Here is an 18,679-nt window from a genome sequence, read left to right as displayed (position 1 = left end):
TCGACACCGAGCGTGCTGCTTGGACGACCGAGAGGAAGGAGCTCGAGGGCGCAATCGTGGACTTGACCACTTCCGCTCAGACCTCACACACAGATCGCTCGGCGTGGGAGGTTGAGATCAAGCAGCAAGAGGAGCGTGCAAAGGTTCGTCATCTCCCTGAGCCATTTGGTATCTTGCTGCTCACGCTTGCGCGCATAGGCCGCGGAGGAGCGCTATTCAAGAGAGGTCGTCGCGCATGCGGAGGCGCTCAAGTCTGTTGACGACTTGAAACAGCGCTTATCCCAGAGCCAGGCAGCAGCTAGGGAGGGACACGCTGCGGCTGAAACCGCTCAGGCGAAACTCACAAGCTCCGAGGAGAGCTGGCAGCAGCAGCGAGAGGCCTTAGACAAGGAGATCTCAGACCTGAAGGCTAGGTATGTCTCCCATCTCTGCGTCCGCTGCGACCTCAGAAGGCTCAGCGAAATATAGGTGCAAGGATCTCAGCGACCAGAACAACATTCTTCACCAGCACCTCGAGTCTGTCAGTACACATGCCACTCGCATCAAACAGGCGGCCAGTTCTACTGTCGCGGAGTCTAGCGAGGTTGAGACTACCGATGATGCTGACACCAAGGTCGCGGAGCTCCGTTCTCTCGTTACGTATTTGCGCAAGGAGAAAGAGATCATTGAGCTTCAACTAGAACTCAGCAAGCAGGAAAACACCCGGCTCAAGAGTCACATTGATCATCTCTCGCAGAACCTCGAGGAGACTCGCAGGGCACTATCAGAGGTGGGTCGACACTTGAAGGATTGTAGACTCCCACTAACGGACGTTCAGGAGCGTGAACGTGCCGTCCAAGCAGCGGTCTCCGATGAGCAACACAGTCAGCTGGCGGAGAAGATCAACCAAGTTGCCATCCTCCGCGAGAGTAATGCAACTCTGCGTAGCGACTGCGAGGCTTATATGAAACGCGCTCGTCAGCTCGAGGCTGAACTGCGTCAAGTCACTGCCGAAGTTGAGCCTACGAAGGAGAAGGTCCAGATTGCGCAAGCAGAGCTCGAAGCTAAGGACCAGCAGATCAAGTTGCTTGAGAACGAAAGCCGGAGGTGGCAGGAGCGCAACGCGCAACTCCTCACGAAGGTCTGATCGCCTTCGCACCCAATTGGTCGCTTGGATTCATGGCTCTGTTTCGCAGTACGACCGCATCGACCCGGCTGAGATGCAATTACTCAAGGACGAGATTGCGCAGCTGCAAGCTCAGAACGCCGAACTCAAGGCGGCCGCAGAAAAGCAAGGCAGTGACACCAGCACGCAATTAGCCAAGGTACGCGCGCATGCTTCGACCGTGAATTGCAACTCATTCATCGTCTGGCAGCTCGAAGAAATGAACAATAAGTTGAGGCACACGGGTCGGGAGAACAATGCGCGGGCCAAGGCTCGTTTCGACAGGGATGCCGCAGAGATCGCCCGGCTTACTCAGCAGAACACCGAGTTGCAGAGCCAGGTAGAAGCTTTGACACATGAGCTTGAGGAAGTCAAGAATCATTTGCAAGAAGCTGCCGCTGCCGGTGTTCCTGTGGACCACGGTCTGACCCAAGAGTTAGAGGCCTTGCGCACGGATAAGGCTAACCTCGAGAAGGCGTTGGCCGACGCTCAAGCCGCTCATGTGTTGAGCTCGTCGGAAGCCACTGGACTCACTGGCACTCTCGTACGTCATTCGGTGTGATTGGAGTCCTCACCTCTCATGACGATAAAATGCAGGAGAACCTTCGTGTTGAACGGGACAGTCTCCGCGCTGAGCGGGATAGTCTCCTTGCTGAGAAGGCTAACTGGGCCTCTGCTCCCGCTACTGAAGTGCCCGCTGATGTGGCTGAGGCTCAGAGCCGGTGGCAATCCGAGCGTGCCGAGCTTCTCAAGGCTCGCGATGAAGCCAAGGCTCAGGCCGATGTAAGTGAAGCTGGTGTGACGTATATTGGAATCTCGGTCCTCATCCGCTTTATAGGCCCTGACCGAGCAGATTGCCAAAGCCAATGATGATGTCAAGGGCGCCCGCGCTGCCAGTGTACGTATCTTAAATCTATTCATTCGATCAATGTCTGAACAACCATAGGAAAAATTCAAGAGCCGCATCGAGGAGATATCGAGGGCTCGTATGGCTGAGAGCAAGCGAGCCGCCGAGGAAATGCAGAAGCTGCGCGACGAGTTGCAACAAGTCTCACAACAAGCGGGTTCTTCTGCAGGAGCCTCAGAGGCGGCCATAGCCAAGCATGCGGAGGAGTTACGTGCGTTGGAGGAACGTCTCGTCAAGAAGCATCAGGAAGAACTCAAGGCTGCACTGGAGGCCGCCAACGCTTCGGCGGCCGCTCCATTACCGGACACCCAAGCCGCTATTGATGCTGCTGTGGCGGCGTACAAGGAGACCCTTGCAGAGGAGCATGCGAAAGCTCTTGACGATGCAGTAGAGCGTGGACGAAAAGAGGCTGCCGCACGTGCGAAGCTCAAGGACCAACAACTTGTCCGGGCTCAGGGGAAGGTCAAGGAACTGGAGGCTCGCCTCCAGCAACTCGATCCAAACTCCGGTGCCCCAGCACCTGCTCCAGCTCCAGCAGCAGAAGCAACTCCCTCAAAGCCAACGCCCTCTGCGTTCGTTACTCCTGCTGCTGGTATTTCTGCTACTTCTGCCTCCCCCGCCGCACCTGCTGCCGCCCCCACGGGCAAGGCAGGCCTCCCTGTCAATCTCCCTGCGAAGCCTACCCCGGCTCCTCGAGCCCCAGTTCGTGGTCGCGGCGGGGCTCCCGCTCCTGGAAGGGGTGGACTCGCCATCCGTGGAGCAGCACCCGGCGTGGGTCGAGGTGCTGCTGTCGCTGCGGCAGCGGCCGCCGCGGGCGATGCTGCCGTCCCGAACGCCGTGAAGCGTACTCGCGATGGCGACGCCGCTGCTGACGATACCGCTGCTAAGCGCCAAAAGCAGGGAGAGGGTGCGGTCAATCCCCCCGTCACACTCCGCCGTAACCGTGTCCCACCGCCATCATGATGGACTTCTGTAATCATTCATCTCATACACTATCCTCGTACGCTCCATTGTATTGTTATCATCTTGCATGCACTGTTTTCCCTCATTCTCCCGTGTACATATACACTCGTCGAGCTTAGTAGCTATCGAGCATGATCGGTCGCAGACCATAGCAACAGTTAGGATTGGGGCGTTAACTACATGAGCATGATCAAAGCGTAAGACGATAAGCAAATGGCGGTCGTGAGAGTCCGTAACGGGTCGTGCGAAGGCGGAGTGTTCGATAGATACTGGAATAACGCGAGAGCAGCACTGACGAAACATAGATAGCGACGACGACGATGCGGAGGTGATGAAGAGAAGACGAGTACGTAAGTAGTGTAAGTTGGAGATAGGTGGTGGTCGGAACAGTGGGCTAGGAATGTCACTAGACACAGGTTTGTGGAAGGGCGGAGATGCGCGAAGGTATACAAATGAAGCGGAGCGGATAGATATGCACAAATAGAACGAAAGCTTGAGACGTATGCACGAAAGATGACGAACGAACCAAGAGGTCCAGAACGAGACGCGGATAGAGGAAACCGAAACCAGAACCGAAACTTGCAGATAAAACAAAACGCAATGTCAATGCCAGGCGGGCTTGGTCGTGCGGGCGTGAGGCTTGCCGGTGACGATCGCCTTGAAGGCCTTGCGAACAATGGCGATGGTGTTGTTATTTTGCTCTTGATTGGGAGCAGGAGTGCTGAGGAATGCGCCGAATTCGTCCACGGACGACGAACGACGAAGGTCGTCGCTCGAGACCGGGGGTGGCATCTGGCGGCGTCCGGTAGGGAAGAACTTCTGGCTGCGCTTGGCCATTGAGGAGTGCGGCCGAATGTTCTCGATGGGGCGCATGACGTTTTCGGACTGATAGCCCTTGCCATTGCGTCTGACGCCAGTCGTAGACATGAGGAACCTGCCAAGGAATGTAAGCCGTCTTGATCTGATGGGCGACATGCTGAGGAACGTACCTATCATACACGCCCTCCAGGTGGCGCTTCGCAGGAGTGTCGATTGCGATGGACTCCTTCGGGGCCGTCTTGGTTGGGTACGTATCGACGTGCAGGGGCGACTCTGTGAGCGCATCCTTCGACCTCTGGCTCTGGGGAGTCGATCGAGGAGCAGCCTCATCTGCTACCTTCTGGATGGGAGAGGAGATGAAGAGGTTCTTGTCCACAACGGTGGACAACCTTGGAGTAGGCGTGGGCTGTGCAACTATTTCATCCATCCTGAGTGAGAAAACCTCTCAAGAGCAATAGACACAATTATATACTTACGGCGCTCAAGCTCAAACTCGAGCTTTGTAACCGGGGTAATAGGTCGCAGGAGATCGCCATGGCTCCTCGACTTCTCCCTCCGCTTCGATGGTGACACGTCGATCTCCAAGCTGAGCGCCTTCCTGCCGTTCTCCGGCGAGCGAGTGACCACGGTCGCGCGACGCTTCCTAGGAGTCTGTGGCGACGAAAGAACGATGGTAGGGCCCATGGAATCGGCGCGTCTCGGCAAATCGGCGTAAGACAACGACTGTGACAGAGGCTCGACAGCTCCGCTCGGCGCCTCAGACGGGATTGTAGGGAGGGTCTGATCCTGGAAGCGCGCCGCATTGAGGTACGAAGGGCTGGGGAGGGGCGACATGGATGCCGCGCTGCGGTCCATCGAGAACGCAGCGGAGTGTCGGTTGCTGGATGCTTCAGGCTCATAGTCATTGACGAAGATTTGGTTCGCAGCGAGGATCTTGCGCGGAATGCGGTTGCCACGTGAACGGCTGTACGACGACCCGCGGGACATGGGGGCGATGGGGAGAGCGGGGGCGGGGCCAGAGCTGGTCGAAGCCGCGAAGTTCTGACGAGCTTCATCTACGACCTCTGTAATTGTTATATAATATCACCGTGAGCGTTGACTCGGTTATCAATAGAAGAACGAACGCACTCTCGACGCTCTGGATCCAGATCGTCATCCGATCCATCCTGTTCTCGGCTTGTTGCTGCTCGTTTGCCGCTGTTGGCGACGTCAGATTCCATCTTACGGCAATGCATGCGACGAAGGGCGTACCTTCGTCGTCGTCCCATGAAGGCTGCTCGCTCAGACTTTGAGAGTCTTCGTCGCCATGGTCAGAGCCAAGGGTGAGAGCGGGAGTGGAGCGTCCCAGCAGCTGTGTTGAGGACTTATACAAGCGCACAGCGTTGCCTGGTACGCCACCGTCAATTTAGAACCTGTTGGTTACTGTCAAAATGCGACATACCGATAGACATCCTGAGACTCTGCTTCAAAACGCTGATGCTCGACTCGTTGGCTTGGGGAGGCTCGTCAACTGGAGTAGGTTCTAGGCAACCAGTCAGCACCCCTTAAGAGCGAACGCCTACACACGAACTCACCCTCGAACAGCGGACTCAGAGGGGTTGCGAGCGCAGTCCCCGGCGGGGTCAACGACGGCCCGACGCTGATCTTAGGCAGGACGTACGGGCCCTCCTCGCTCCCCTGCCTCTGCGCCTCCCTCTCCCTCCTCCTCTCGCGCTCGCGCTCGAGGCGGAGCTGCTCCCTCCACCTTTGTTCCTCCTCCAGCCGTTCTCGCTCCTCCGCCTCGAGCCTCACACGCTCGCGCTCCTCCTCGCGCGCCCTCTCCCTGCCGACCTCCTTCTCGCACTCGCGCTCCTCCTCGACCTCGCGCATGCACTCCTTGCGCCGCTCCATCTCCCGCAGCCGTTCGCGCTCGCGCTCCCACTCCTTCATCCGGCTCCGGACAGAGTCCTTGCTCGTGTCCGCCGACGTGTTCGCGGGGACCCTCTCTGCCTTCTCCTTGGGTTTATCTCTATCCCCGCGCGTGGAGCTGTGGACGGAGACGTTCTCGCTCTGCGTGACGTCCCTGAGGATCTGGCTGCGTCGCTTCTCCTTCCTGTTCTCCTTGACGTAGTCGTTCTCCGCCTGCGCCGTCCTGGCGTGCGCATTTTCCTTGCTCGCATAGCCTCGGAGCGAGCTCGGCGGCGTGCCGGCAGGAGAGCGCGGACCGAGAGGCTTGCGCGTGGAGCGCGAGGCGGCGGTCTTCCCGTTCCCGGCATCCGCGCTAGCGGTCATGCTAGCGAAGGAATTTTCCTGAGCGAGCGAATTCTCCTTGGCGAGCGCGCTCGTCGTCGCGGCCGCGAATGGGACCGTGTGCGTCTGGGCGGGGGGAGAGTGCTTGATCGGGGAGAGCGCGGAGAAGACGGCGGGCCGCTTCGTCTGGTTCACGCCGCGTGCTGCGAGCAACCCCATATCAGCAAAAGCAAGGCGCAGTGAGCGATGGAAGAAGGACGGACCTTCGGGGGCGAGCTGGAGCCTGGGCTGCGACTGGGAACGCGCGTGGCCGGAGCGCGCCTGCGCGTCCTTGTCCTTCCTCGCGCTCACGCCCATGGCATTCTCCTTCCCAACCGTGGCGGCAGAGGCGGGCTTGTTCTTGCTCTTGTCCTTGTCCTTGTCCTTCTCTTTGTTAGCGTCCTTGTGGCCGCGCTCCCTGCTCGCCCGGGAGGCCCAGGGCGACATGATATCGAGCGCGAGCGACGACGTGCGCGAGTGCGACACGCTCGCCGATTTCTCTGCGAAACCGAAAGCGTCAGCGATCGCGGCCCCGCACCCCCTATCCCCTCGCACGCGGCAGGACGTACTGTGCGCGTGCCTCGCAGGGTGCCCCTGCTCGTCCGCCTTCGCCGCCGTCCAGTACGCGTCGTCCATCGCCTCGCTCGCGGTGCAGCGCAGGTCCGCGTTCGGGGCGATCATGCGCCGCAGGAGGCGCTCGACGCCCTTGCTCATCTTCCACGCGCCGACCCACTTGCCGCGGAGCGTGCGCGCCCAGTACTTCTCGAGGTCGCCTTTGGTGGCGAATTGCTCGCCGTTGGGGTGCTCGAAGGGCGTGCGGCCGACGAGGATCTCGAAGAAGGTCACGCCGAGGGACCAGACGTCGGATTTGCGCGTGTCGTGCGGGAGGCCGCGGGCACGCTCGGGGGAGAGGTACTGTGTGTGTGTAGTGTACGTTGTTGTTGGGGTGTGGTGGTAGCAGTAGTAAGCGATGGTGATAGCGGATAGTAGCAGCAGTGGAGAGGGGCCGGTTAAGGGAAGATGTTGTAAGGTCATGCGTTGCCAGAGTGCGCATATAGTCGGTGGACGGGACGTGCATATAGTGAGGGATAGCGAGTCACATGAGCAAGACAGCTGCACAGAGAGAGGGGAAGGAGCCATACCTCGGGCGTGCCATACGACAGGTTGCTGTGGAACGCTTCGGGCGCACTGACGTCGTAGCGTTCAGCGAAGCCGAAGTCGACGAGCACGGGCACGTTCTCGCTCGAGAGAAGGATGTTTGCGGGCCTGCAGGGCAAGGGCGGCTCGGTTAGCTTCGGGTCCCATCAGCCGTTAATATTGCGGGGGCTGATGGAAGCGCCGATATGACATATGCTGCCATGCGCTCTGGCGAGAACAAGCGGCGCGACGAAAGGGGCGCAAAGGGGACACGGGACGTACTTGATGTCGTTGTGCACGACGCCGCGCTTGTGGAGGAACTCGACCCCGGACAGGAGCGAGCGGAACCATTCCTTGGCGTGCTGCTCGGAGACCTCGACGGTGATGAGCCGCGGATGATACGCCCTGCAGACGGAGACACATCAGGTCAGCTGGTGTACATGATATAGAGGATGGCGATGCTAAGGAAAATTACATGGTGATAAGGGCGTAAGAGGGCGTGATGATGAACGAGTAAAATGGGATGATGGAAGGGTGGGGCTCTTGTTTCAGTGCCCGAACCGTCTTCATTTCGTTCCATCTGCACGCAAATGTGTCATTCGTGCATCGTTCTATGAGTAGGAAGCAGGGAGAAAGCATACAGCGATCGCACGCGTGCAGCAGTGGTGGACGTCTTGGACCTATGTACGAGCTTCACGGCGATCTTGTTGTCCTGCAGCTGGCTGGACGATGACTCGCCCTTGGGCCGGCATAGCCAGACACTACCCCAGTTTCCGAAGCCAATCTATACATGTAACCGTGAGTACGGCCGCGTTTCACAGAAGTCAGGGGCGCACGGACTTCTTCGATGAATTGGAGCCTGTCGGCCAAGACCTGGTCTGAGATGGAGAAAATGTCGGTCGCCTCCTGGGGAGGCTGGGGTGGAGGAATCATGGGGGCGAGAAGGGAAAGCAGGGACTAGTTGTACAAAGGGAAGAGAGAAGAAAAGACAGGCGTCGGACGGGGACGTCGACCAGGAGGGGACGTGGAGGACGGAGGACAAGGACTGGCCGTCGTCGAGTCGAACCTTGAACCCATCAGCGTCCGTCGTCGCTTAGAGTCGAACATCCTCAGCCGCGTGAGAAGCGAGAAGGCCGGCTAACACGAGGCACGCCACAACCGCGACCGCGACGCGTCTCTCAGCCGCTCACGCCACCGCGTTTGTCGCCCACAGCCGTCCGCTCTCACGCTCAAGTCCAACATCGACATTGCATCCACCGCGCGTCCCGTGTGTTCTTTCAATGTGTCCATGTCTACGAACACAGCGACGAGAGACGATGCTTTTTCCTCCGAAGGCACACAAGGTCTGGCAGACGGGTGCTGGCAGATGCTGTTACATATTGCCTCCATTCTCAACGCCACACTGGCAGGATCGGTACCGCGTTCGCCCCGCCACCGACGCGACTTCAGGGACCCGAACGACAAACTTGAAGTGTGGCATTTCTTCTGCTGCGAAAGCACTCTGTCCGCTCCATAAATTGCTGTCAAGTGCTGCGCTACCCTTCCCAGTCGACACGATACGGATGCACCACTACCACCTCAGTCCAAGGCGGTGCAGCTGTGACAGCAGCACCGCGATCCTGACAACGTCCGTCTCCGCCTCCAAGACGGCCAGCAGCTCCTCCATCATCTCCTCCAGCCCGTCCTCTGCTACGAGGTGGGCCGCCAGTGTGGTGGAACGGCCGCGATCCTAGAGCCCATCAGCCAGAGCCAACAAGACACGCGCAGTAGCGTTGGGCTTACTGCAAGCAACCGATCAGACGAGTCCCCGTCGACTGCGTGATCGTCTCCGCAAGCAGTAGGACAGACACCGTGCATGTCACGCGTACGAACGCCGCTAGAGCCAGACGCTGAGTCGGAAAGGCTCCCCGGGCCACCGTGGCCAACAGAGCGATCGAGGACAGCGATGCGCGAAGTATGCGAGACAGACGAGCCACCAGTGAGAGCGCGGGAAGTGAAGCCAGCTAACATGTGCAGGTTACTGGCAGATAAGTCTTTCCCTTTAGCGGTCTCAGAACGGCCCCCGTCCGAAGTACCCAGCAGAGGGTCGTGAGCAGCGCTATATGCGTCAACCGGAGGATGTGACGGGGATGAAAACACGTCGCCATAGACCCGGGGCTCAGAGGGACCAGCTATATGCGGTGGAGGAGTCCGAGGCGGGGACGACGAGGGCAGCATAGGACTAGACCATCGCAAGCTAGGAGAAGACGGAGGGTCCGGGAGAGGGAGAGCCTCTGGATCTGCTTCCTTCTTGACCAACTTCTTCTTTCTCTTGCAAGGCTTTTGGGGACCAGGAGGAACGGCGGCGGCACTACCAGTAGCCTCAGGCCCGGGGTCCATAGGAATGGGAACGACGCCCTCTTCGAGTTGCTCACGCTTCACAGTGAGGTCGACGCATCCCTGCTCCGCCCGCTTCCTGTCAGACTTACGCTGCCGCGCGAACCAGCGAGAGATCCATTCAGGCGACCTGTAAAAGACAAGACAGTGATTATTCAGAGTCGCCGGTTATGCGGACGAGAGCAACAACGGATTGAATCGATCACAGGGACGGACCAAGGTTTGCATGTCCACAGGAGCGTGCAGCACTCACAGACTAGTCTGCTCGCTGAGAGCATTCAGGCGAGCCTTCGCCAGTGTGTGGTCTGCTGCGTATGCGAGCAGCAGCAGCTTGCGCTGGTCTTTGGACGCTCGCACTGCGGGCCCCCGCTGGAGGCGCTGGTGGGGAGATTTTTGCGCTCCGTCCATATGCTAGGTGCTGGCGGATCTAGGTAGTAAGAGACGAGGCAGAACGACGCTAGCTGCCGACTCCCGCAAAGGACGATCTCTATTGAAGTAACAGTACTCCCAAAGGAGTATCTGATGCTGACAAATCTCGCCATCAAACGAGCGAAGTGGTCCTGCAAAACCAATGTCGTACATGCTATGTTACCGACGCAGGTTTGGCTATAGGGTAGAGCCCACCGAGACCAGTCTCCTTCTACTGCACGCTTCGTTGAGGAGCGATTTTTATGTAGAGCGAGGGTAGCTTGAATTATGAGACGCTGTGTCACTAGCGCCAGATCCAATTCGACTCCCTCTGTAGCTGTCACTGATACACGGCTAATGTCTCTCTGCACCGCTGGGACTGGAGATCTTTGTTCTCCCACTCGAGTGGCTCGTCGACGTCCATGCCGTCAATTTGGTCCTCGCTCTCTAGGTCTGTCGGCGTCACTTATCACTATGACGACTTATCGTGCGACGACGAAGGTGCTTACAGCTGTTTTCGAAACGATAGGCCCCTGCGCGGCTTTTTATGCACACTGTCGGACCATGGGATCTAAGTACCGAGGTAACTCAGCACATTAGCCGCACCCCTTCGATGTCTGGATGAGGCCATGCCGAGCTTAGCCTGGACTCGGACTTCGGATGTCCCGCTGAACCTTGGCTCGGGCCGCCCATTTCGAAGTCCAGCTGTGTGTAAAAAGTCGTGCAAGGGTCATTCGTTCTGAAAACAGCTGCAAATTCCCGGATCGTTCCTCGCCTTGCACGCAAATGAAGTGCGCTCTGCCCTCGCCGCAGGCCAGTCTTGTCTTGAACCATGCTGGACTACGTCGACACGAACACTACGGCTGATGCCTCTTGGTACCTTTGCTTGCTATCGAGAAATACTTTGTTTGTCCGACATCGGGCTAATTGGCGACTGGGCTTGATTCTGCTGCCTAGTGCTGGTCTCTTCTGCGAATGCCGATCAAGTATGCTGCTGAACTCAGAGGATATTCGCAGGCAGAGCGGCTTGCCCGCCCACCTTCTATCCGCTGCGGACGGCTGACTCCCGACAATCAGATTGCGGCTCACAACGTGATGCTCATACCACCGAGACCTCACGTTGGATTCAGGACGCATACTAGTGTTGAGTCGACTTCTCGCCAAATTATTCCAAGTCCAACATCCACCCTCCCCTCCTCCTACAGGTATCAAGGGACCCGTTTTCGTGGCGAAGGTTTTACCAAATATTCGCATCCCATCATACCTCCAAGCATACTACCATTCACTATCGACTACAAACATATCAAAGATGTCTTACAACATGGAGACCACCTTCGTCGCCGACGCCATTCTCTTCGATATGGTAGGTTCATACCTTTATGCTCCTCAAAGGTCTGTACTTACTGTCTTGTGCATCAGGACGGTAGGTTGACAGAATCCATCGCCGCTGTCGAGGCGGCATAAGGCAAGGTCGCCGAGGACCTTGGGCAGGACCCGGCGTATGTCATCCCTGCCACCCACGGCAAGCGCGCCATGGACAACCTCGCCCAGTTCAAGCCGCATATCAAGGTGCACGAGATGGACGTCGAGGTTCAGGCGTCCGCGTTTGTCCTTGCCCTCCACGACAGATTACACTCACCGCCCGTCCTTCGTCCGTTGCGTCACCAACCGCCTTGCGCTCATCACGACATAAGGCGCGACGTACGAGGACGACGAGTCCATGATTGATCGGAGGATGGAGCTCGAGCAGAAGCACCTGTTCGAGGCGTGGCAGGTCGAGGCCGCGGCCGTCGACCGCTCGGTGCGCATCCTCCCTGGCGTAAAGAAGCTCATGGACTCGATCCCTGAGGATCGTTACGCCGTTGCCACCTCGGGTGCAAAGACTTTTGGTGAGCCCCAACACGATGCTCCTTCCGCATACAGCTGTTGACACACAGCTCTTCGTTGCAGCTTACGGCTATATGACGCGCGTCGGTATCACACCTCCCAAGGAGATCATCAACACTGACGACAAGCGTCTTAAGGCCGGGAAGCCTGCACCCGACCCGTTCCTCCTCGCCGCGAAGGAGCTCAGGTTCGATGCGGAGCGTTGCATCGTCCTCGAGGGCTCGCCGTCCGGTATCCGTGCCGGTGTCGCCTCTGATGAGACGGTCATCTCCGTGTTCACGAGCCACGAGAGGTCGAAAATCGAGAACTGCGGTGCGCACTTCATCGTAGACACGATGGAGCAGGTGCGCACCGTTGTTGATAGGGATGGGCTCAATCTTGTCGTTTCGGAGAGGCAGTAAGGAGGGGTTTGAACTGGGTGAACGAAAAGCCCACGCCCTGGAGGCGTGTGGGGGATACCCTGTTGTATGCGCTTGGGTTCGCTACAACCACCCAGAATTCTTCACAAAACCATTCAAATACTCTGAGTGCACTGGTTGTTCTCTTCGACATAGTTTGCGGCCGCCGCATGAAGGTTAACTTGCGAATCACCCCGTAGCAGAGTCCTACCAGGTGGAATCAGATCAAGCGTCCGATCTTCGGGACGCTGCTATCTACTTGATTGAGAGTGTGAAACACGTGATCTGGCGTCGTTGCGTACTACCGGTTTCGGAATGCAGGCCACTCCAGTGAATCGCACCTCAACTCGAAGCGTGTGGTAGAAAGGAGCCTAGGTCCTGACCAGAAATTCTACCCGGTCACCCCACCTGGCTAGGATGGCTACCCGACACACCCGGCCCCGGTCGCTTCGGAATGTTCAGGTGCTGCTCACGGAGTCTAGTAAGTACTAGTACTGACAATACTACAGCGATTGATCACAAGGTTACCCACTCTCACTCCCGAAGTCATCACTAAACCAGTCAGCATATAGCATAATCTTACGAGACAGCGACGATCTGTGCCAAACAGCCACCTGACGACGCAGTGCAGACGCGTCCTTGCGGCATCAAAACATCCTCGTCATTTTTCCCATGGCTAGTGGAGCGGGACTCTGCAGGAACCTCTGTCTTTGTTGATTAGTGAGCATGAGAGCTAGTGTTCACGTGCTATGTTGAGGATGGTAGTATGTTGCTGGTGTCTCCGACTCTAGCGGCCCAGTGATTGCGTATATAGCATCTGGCCTGTCAGCGGCTCTAACCTCGCTAACATTCCGATACTCTCAGCCGTCTTCACGCAACAATCTATAATCCAATCATCAATACTGCCAAGCTCGGCGAGACCGCTGCCAATGTCACCGTGGGTAAGGTCGCTGTGAGTGTTCGCTATGAAGTAACGGTTGTACACGCAATGCGCCTGACGTCTAGTAACCGCATAGCACGGGCTCTTGATGATGACGTGCGTGCGGCCCCTTCATACCGCAATCGCTGACGATTTGTCCCAGATGGAGGGACCCGAACTATCCCCTTCCCGACGAGGAGACTTCGAGGCCATCAAGCCGGCTTCGATGCCATGCCCCCTGGGGTGAAGATGGTGTTGAACAGCGGTAAGTATACTTAAGCGGTCTGGTACAATCGACATGCTCACGTCGTATCAGGCGAATTTTACGGTCACAACGCGTCGCCTGCGAACCTCGAGCTGCTCTCTCGGTTCTACAGCCAGTATCCCGACTATGTTGATAAGACCTTCCTGATGGTCAGTCCGTCTCCGCTGCCGCTCCCTCTCTAGAGAAGCACTGACCTGCCTCCCTCGCAGGGAGCTGTTGTTGCTGGAACTCTGGTCCCGGACGGCTCGTGAGTATCGCCTTGCAGACGCCGTGGGTACACTGCACTCCTACTTACGACCTCGACCAGTCCCGAGAACCTCAGGCGCAGCGTGACCTTCATCAACGAGAAGCTGAGCGGCGTCAATAAGATGGATCTGTTCAAGCCTGCCCGCGTGCCGCCGAAGGTTCCAATCCAGGACGATATCAAGACTCTCGTTGAGCTGAAGAACGAGGGCCACTTCCAGCACATCGGGCTTTCCGAGTGCAACGCGACGACCCTCAGGACGGCTCACGCCGTCTATCCGATTACGTCTGTCGAGATCGAAGTCAGCTTATTTTCGTACGAGGACGAGACTAAGAAGGGTACGTATTTGAGCGAGCGTATCTCGTGCATCTCGTGCATCTCGTGCGTCAAGTGACCTCCTGGATTGCAGCCGTTGAGGTGGCGAAGGAACTCGGTGTCTCGGTCGTCGCTTACTCGCCTCTCGGTCGAGGCTTCTTGGCCGGTACTATCAAGAGCCCGCAAGATCTGCACCGTATGCGACCGTTGAATCATAGGTTTCTTCGCGGATCTCACTAGCACTGCATATAGCCGGCGACGTGCGTCGGCACCTGACGCGGTTCGAGGAGGAGAACTCCAAGCATAATTACGCTCTCGTCGATTCTGCCAAGTCGATTGCAGAGAGGAAGGGCGTCACGCCCGGCCAGCTTGCCCTTGCTTGGGTCATCTCGCACGGGCCGCACGTCATCCCTATCCCGGGGTCTTCGTGAGTCCCGTGATTCTCAGTGTCCCGACGTAGAACTTAGTGAATCGGCTCTTTAGCAACAAGAAGCGTAATCTGGAGAACATCGCGGCGGACGACATCGAGCTTACCGACGCCGAGCTTGCCGAGATCGACGAAATCCTTGCCAAGACGCCTGTCGAAGGAGGCCGTTACGTTGACTTGGTGGAGAAGACATTCCACCTCTGGGGATAATTCGGATTTCCGGCTGGTGGGCTGATACATTAGCCAGCTTTTGTGGCGTTGGACATGCGACCTTGGGTGATATTCACAAAGACTATTTTTCATGACCATAGCCCAGTCAGTGCATGGCTCAGGCCTCACGTTCGAAACAAATTTGAACCCGAACGTCTCACAGAAGGCTCCGGTGTCATGTCCCTAAGCAGCACAGCAGTGGGCACATCACACTGACGGAGATGATCGGGGAAGCAACGATGCTTAAAATGATAGCACTATCAAGGCACATACGACATCTTCGGCGACGGGTAACTCCTTCTCAACAAAACAGCCTGGACAGGTGGTGTTCGTAGGAGGACAGTCTGCGAATGTGCATAAAAATGCTGTGGAGTATATATAGCCCACCGCGGGGGTCGAACCCGCAGCCTTGAGATCAACGCGCCTAGGAGGCCGTAAAAGTCTCACGCTCTATCCGATTGAGCTAGGCGGGCCCAACAGATTGGGGCTGGGTCATGATATGAGGAGCACCATCACGATGAATATAACGTCATTGATGTGTGCCGTGGACGTCCGAAGCGCTCCTGGTGGCCAGCGAGCGCCGAAGACGTCGAGCTGACCCGAGTCCCGAGCCCGGTTTCCCTTCGTCCTTCTCAACACCAACTACTTCGCGTTCTCATCCCGTCGTCTTCTTCACTGTTTGACGATGATGGCCTCCCGCTTAGCCCGCCGCGGCCTCTTCCAATCTGTTCGTCCTGCCGCACGCGTCTCTGCGCGTCCGACTGCCCCCGCTGCCTGCCGCTTCGCCACGACAAACGCGGGACACGCTGCGAAGGAGAGCAGTGACACGGCTTGGCAGGTGCGTCCTACTTCTGCACTTGCGTGCACCTCGCTGAGCCTCGGTTTGTGTCTTAGATCGGTTCTGCACTTGTGTTCGGGCCCATCGTGCGTACTACGTCATAACGACTGGGTTGTGGACGCGGCACTCAGCAACGAAACGTAACAGATCGCATACCTCCTCATCGGATCTGGGAAGAAGTCATCTCATGCTGCCGAATCTCACACCCATCCGCATTCAGCGCAACATGCCGACCCCGAGCCTACCTCCGCGAAGGGTGCGTCGGACGTCCAGCAGGCAGAAGACCAGGCCATCGTATGTCTACTCAAAATACATTCGCTCCCATTCTGTGCGCTTTGTTTAACACGTCCCACCAGGCTACCGACTCGCCCAAGGATGCGCCGGCGACTGAGGAGGCCGAGGCCGTAAGTCTGGACAGCTCGTGCGGTTCCGTGACGTTCCGTCGCTGACCCACGGTTTCACGCCGTCCCCTGCAGGACTCCGCCGCGTCCGAGGATGGCAAGGTGCACGGTGCGCCTGCTATCACCGACGACGAGGGCAACACCGCGTCTTCTGAGGAGATCAAGGACTCCTTCGACAAGGCCTTCGTGCGTGAACGTTTCTCGTATGCTTGTGTCGAGGGCACGTGACTGACGCGTCGACCCGCGTGCGACTGACGTTTCTACGATGGGATTCGCGGAGAGCAGAAAGCCAACATCCCCGAGGATGCCGAGCGCGAGGAAGCTCGTCAAGCAAGTAGCGGGGAGCAGCCCGCAGAGGACAAGCCCTCTAGCCAGGCGAAGGATCCCCAGTCGAAGGGGGGTGACCAGCCTACTGACATTGGGGAGGCCCGTCAACAGGCTCAAGTGCGTCTCCAGTTAGAGTTTACCGCATTCTTACGACAAACTGATTGAATATGTATGTGCAGTCCGAGAAGGCTCCTAAGCAGGCGGCTGAGGATTCCAAGTAGGGTACACAGTCCCCGGAAAACTGAGCGTGCTACGCTTAGACTCTGCAGATAATATGGGACGCGTTGCACACATGCACATGTTGCACATGGGACTCGCTCATCATTGCATGTAACTAACTGTTTGTGCGGTCGAACTTTAGATTTTGCTCTGTTGCTCTGGACTGTCAATGCGTGTAGGACTCCCTTGGTCGACTCTGGACACGCCAGCACGTTGCTGAGCGTTGCAGTTCGCGTCACAGACCAACGTGGTATCCACGTTTGCCCGTGGGGTAGTATACACGAAGAGTCCCCCCTCCCCTCCCCTTCAGTAAGTAGACCCGAAGAGTTTGACGAGGCTGACAGACAACTCTCAACTAGATTCAACATATTGGCACATCTGCGTGCTTGTACACTAAGCTTGCGAGGTTCGGCAGATGCGGGCTGACGTGTTCAGCGAGGGTCACGCTGGTTGGATTGTGGAATCAGTACCACACGACAATGACGGGGTCGAACATCAACCAACGGTCCGTTCTATACTGGTACGCGGCCGAAGAGCCTCGTCGGCCGACAGGTGGCCGCAATTGATCGACATTGTGAAGGTGAGTTGAACATTGGTGGAGGTTGACAGACTCGACGTGACCGAGATCGCTGCCGGTCTGTCAGCCTCTGCTTCTCCCCCTTGTGGACGTGGACGTGCAAATAAACGGAGAGCGGGACAAAGTACCCGGAGCTTGGCAGCAATTTATCACCCCAATCCTGGACTCGAACATCAACCATTGATTGTACGAGACCCGTTCTGTGCTGGTACACGGCCAACGAGTCTTGGCGGCCGAGCTGTGTGCGATCGATCGACGCTGTGAAGGTAGGCTGACCACCGGTGGAGGTTGACAGTCTCAACGCGACCGAGATCGCTCCCGGTCTGCCAGCCTCCTCCTCTCCGGGATGGCATATAAACCGCCTCGTACGCAGCCATCTCGTCCTCACCTACTACCATCATCTTCGTTCCACACCTTCGTCGCAAGCTCGCCGATATCCACATCCTCACTCTCCACTTCAACCTCAACCTCAACACATCCACAACACACATACATACATCACCCCCATCATGTTCGGTCTACGCGAGTTGTTCAAGTCCCTCTCCATCTCCCGCACCATCCATGTCCCTCACCTGCCCATCCCTCGTGTCCTCCACCCTTTCGCCTCGTTCCGTCAGCCACCCAGGGACAACGCCGAGACTATCAACCACGTACGTCCGCCATACAGCATACGTCGTGGCCATGCTTGCTTACTGTTGGGATGATGTCAGACGCGGATGCGGGCCATCCGTGCAGAGGGTGGTATTGTCAAGGTGTGTACCCTTCCGCCCGCACGTTGGGACTCGGGTCAGACGGTGATGTGATGTGTTGTACAGGATCTCGAGGAGTCGCGGAAGGCGTTCAAGAAGGTCGTGTGTGGTCGTGAGACGGTGAAGGCAGCTGGGGGAGAGTATGGGAAGGGCAATGCTGTGTCCACTGGCAGCGCCGCTCCATCGTACAGGCCGCACCGGGTTCCTCACCGGACTATCGCTCAGCAGTCTCCTTCGCTCTCGATTTCTCAGGCGATGGCCCAACTTCGGATTCGGCGACAGGATGAGTTCACGGCGTCGTCGAAGCTCCAGACTGGTTTAAAGAACGGACAGGGCCCGATGGAGGATATCATGCCTGCTCCTCTCGAGGAGGCCATGGAGGAGATTTTGCCTGCTCCTCTGGAGGAGTGTATGGAGGATATCGTTGTGGCCCCGCTGGAGGATGCTATGGAGGACGTGATCCCCGCTCCGCTCGAGGAGCAGATGGAGGAGGTTCTGCCCGCTCCCCTTGTCTATGCGCACCCTATGACCCACTTTTACTGGACTCTGGTCAACCAGCCGGCGGTCCCCCCGCAGACGCCTCGTATGAACAGGACTCGGGATCGCGAGGCGTTCACTCCGGCATCGCCTCTGGCTGCGAAGAGTCGGTATTCGCTCTCGCAAATCGCCGTGCTTCCTCTTACGCCATTCCCCGATACGCCGGTCAAGTCTCGGCGTCGGAGACGACTGATGTCCGCTGGTAGCCCCTACTGAGGGGCACGTCGACCCGACTCTTTCTTCCCACTTCGGCCGTCCAGGCCTAGTCCCTCTTTGATAGAGGACTCGCTGTCTTCGCCGCTCTGACACCCTGCACGAACAGCTGTAGCTCTCCTCCACCCCGA

At 57.7% G+C, this 18,679-nt stretch overlaps 4 protein-coding genes and 1 non-coding gene across 5 annotated transcripts; 3 read left to right on the top strand and 2 right to left on the bottom strand.

Moving 5' to 3' along the window:
- Window positions 1–3,397: 3,397 nt before the first annotated feature.
- Window positions 3,398–8,171, bottom strand: DICSQDRAFT_102341 (uncharacterized protein; the record flags this gene model as incomplete). The annotated part of the gene is made up of 13 exons (XM_007363722.1): window positions 3,398–3,948; window positions 4,004–4,247; window positions 4,310–4,897; window positions 4,962–5,219; window positions 5,275–5,355; window positions 5,408–6,265; window positions 6,326–6,601; window positions 6,671–7,016; window positions 7,244–7,367; window positions 7,521–7,643; window positions 7,714–7,818; window positions 7,880–8,022; window positions 8,079–8,171. The coding sequence occupies 13 exons, from the start codon at window positions 8,169–8,171 to the stop codon at window positions 3,618–3,620; spliced, it is 3,570 nt and encodes a 1,189-aa protein (XP_007363784.1). The 3' UTR covers window positions 3,398–3,617.
- Window positions 8,172–11,331: 3,160 nt separating this feature from the next.
- On the top strand, window positions 11,332–14,687 carry DICSQDRAFT_168113 (Aldo/keto reductase; the record flags this gene model as incomplete). The annotated part of the gene is made up of 13 exons (XM_007363721.1): window positions 11,332–11,385; window positions 11,493–11,673; window positions 11,717–11,911; window positions 11,973–12,253; window positions 13,073–13,113; window positions 13,172–13,248; window positions 13,390–13,491; window positions 13,543–13,640; window positions 13,701–13,738; window positions 13,799–14,073; window positions 14,145–14,246; window positions 14,303–14,477; window positions 14,534–14,687. 13 exons carry the CDS (start codon window positions 11,332–11,334, stop codon window positions 14,685–14,687), a joined length of 1,773 nt encoding a protein of 590 aa, XP_007363783.1.
- Window positions 14,688–15,067: 380 nt separating this feature from the next.
- Window positions 15,068–15,160, bottom strand: DICSQDRAFT_t59. The gene has a single exon. It is a non-coding gene; the product is annotated as a tRNA-Lys (tRNA).
- A 215-nt stretch (window positions 15,161–15,375) lies between these two features.
- Window positions 15,376–16,474, top strand: DICSQDRAFT_145490 (uncharacterized protein; the record flags this gene model as incomplete). Its single annotated transcript, XM_007363720.1, has 7 exons — window positions 15,376–15,525; window positions 15,582–15,611; window positions 15,673–15,819; window positions 15,882–15,929; window positions 16,002–16,112; window positions 16,212–16,370; window positions 16,433–16,474. The coding sequence occupies 7 exons, from the start codon at window positions 15,376–15,378 to the stop codon at window positions 16,472–16,474; spliced, it is 687 nt and encodes a 228-aa protein (XP_007363782.1).
- Window positions 16,475–17,558: 1,084 nt separating this feature from the next.
- DICSQDRAFT_168111 (uncharacterized protein) lies at window positions 17,559–18,551 on the top strand (the record flags this gene model as incomplete). The annotated part of the gene is made up of 3 exons (XM_007363719.1): window positions 17,559–17,699; window positions 17,760–17,801; window positions 17,865–18,551. 3 exons carry the CDS (start codon window positions 17,559–17,561, stop codon window positions 18,549–18,551), a joined length of 870 nt encoding a protein of 289 aa, XP_007363781.1.
- Window positions 18,552–18,679: the final 128 nt, after the last annotated feature.

The sequence above is a fragment of the Dichomitus squalens genome (genome assembly GCF_000275845.1).
Source record: "Dichomitus squalens LYAD-421 SS1 unplaced genomic scaffold DICSQscaffold_7, whole genome shotgun sequence".
In the NCBI taxonomy this organism is placed as follows: domain Eukaryota; kingdom Fungi; phylum Basidiomycota; class Agaricomycetes; order Polyporales; family Polyporaceae; genus Dichomitus; species Dichomitus squalens.
Note: the sequence above shows the minus strand (reverse complement) of the source record. Positions and strands in the feature narration are given on the sequence as shown.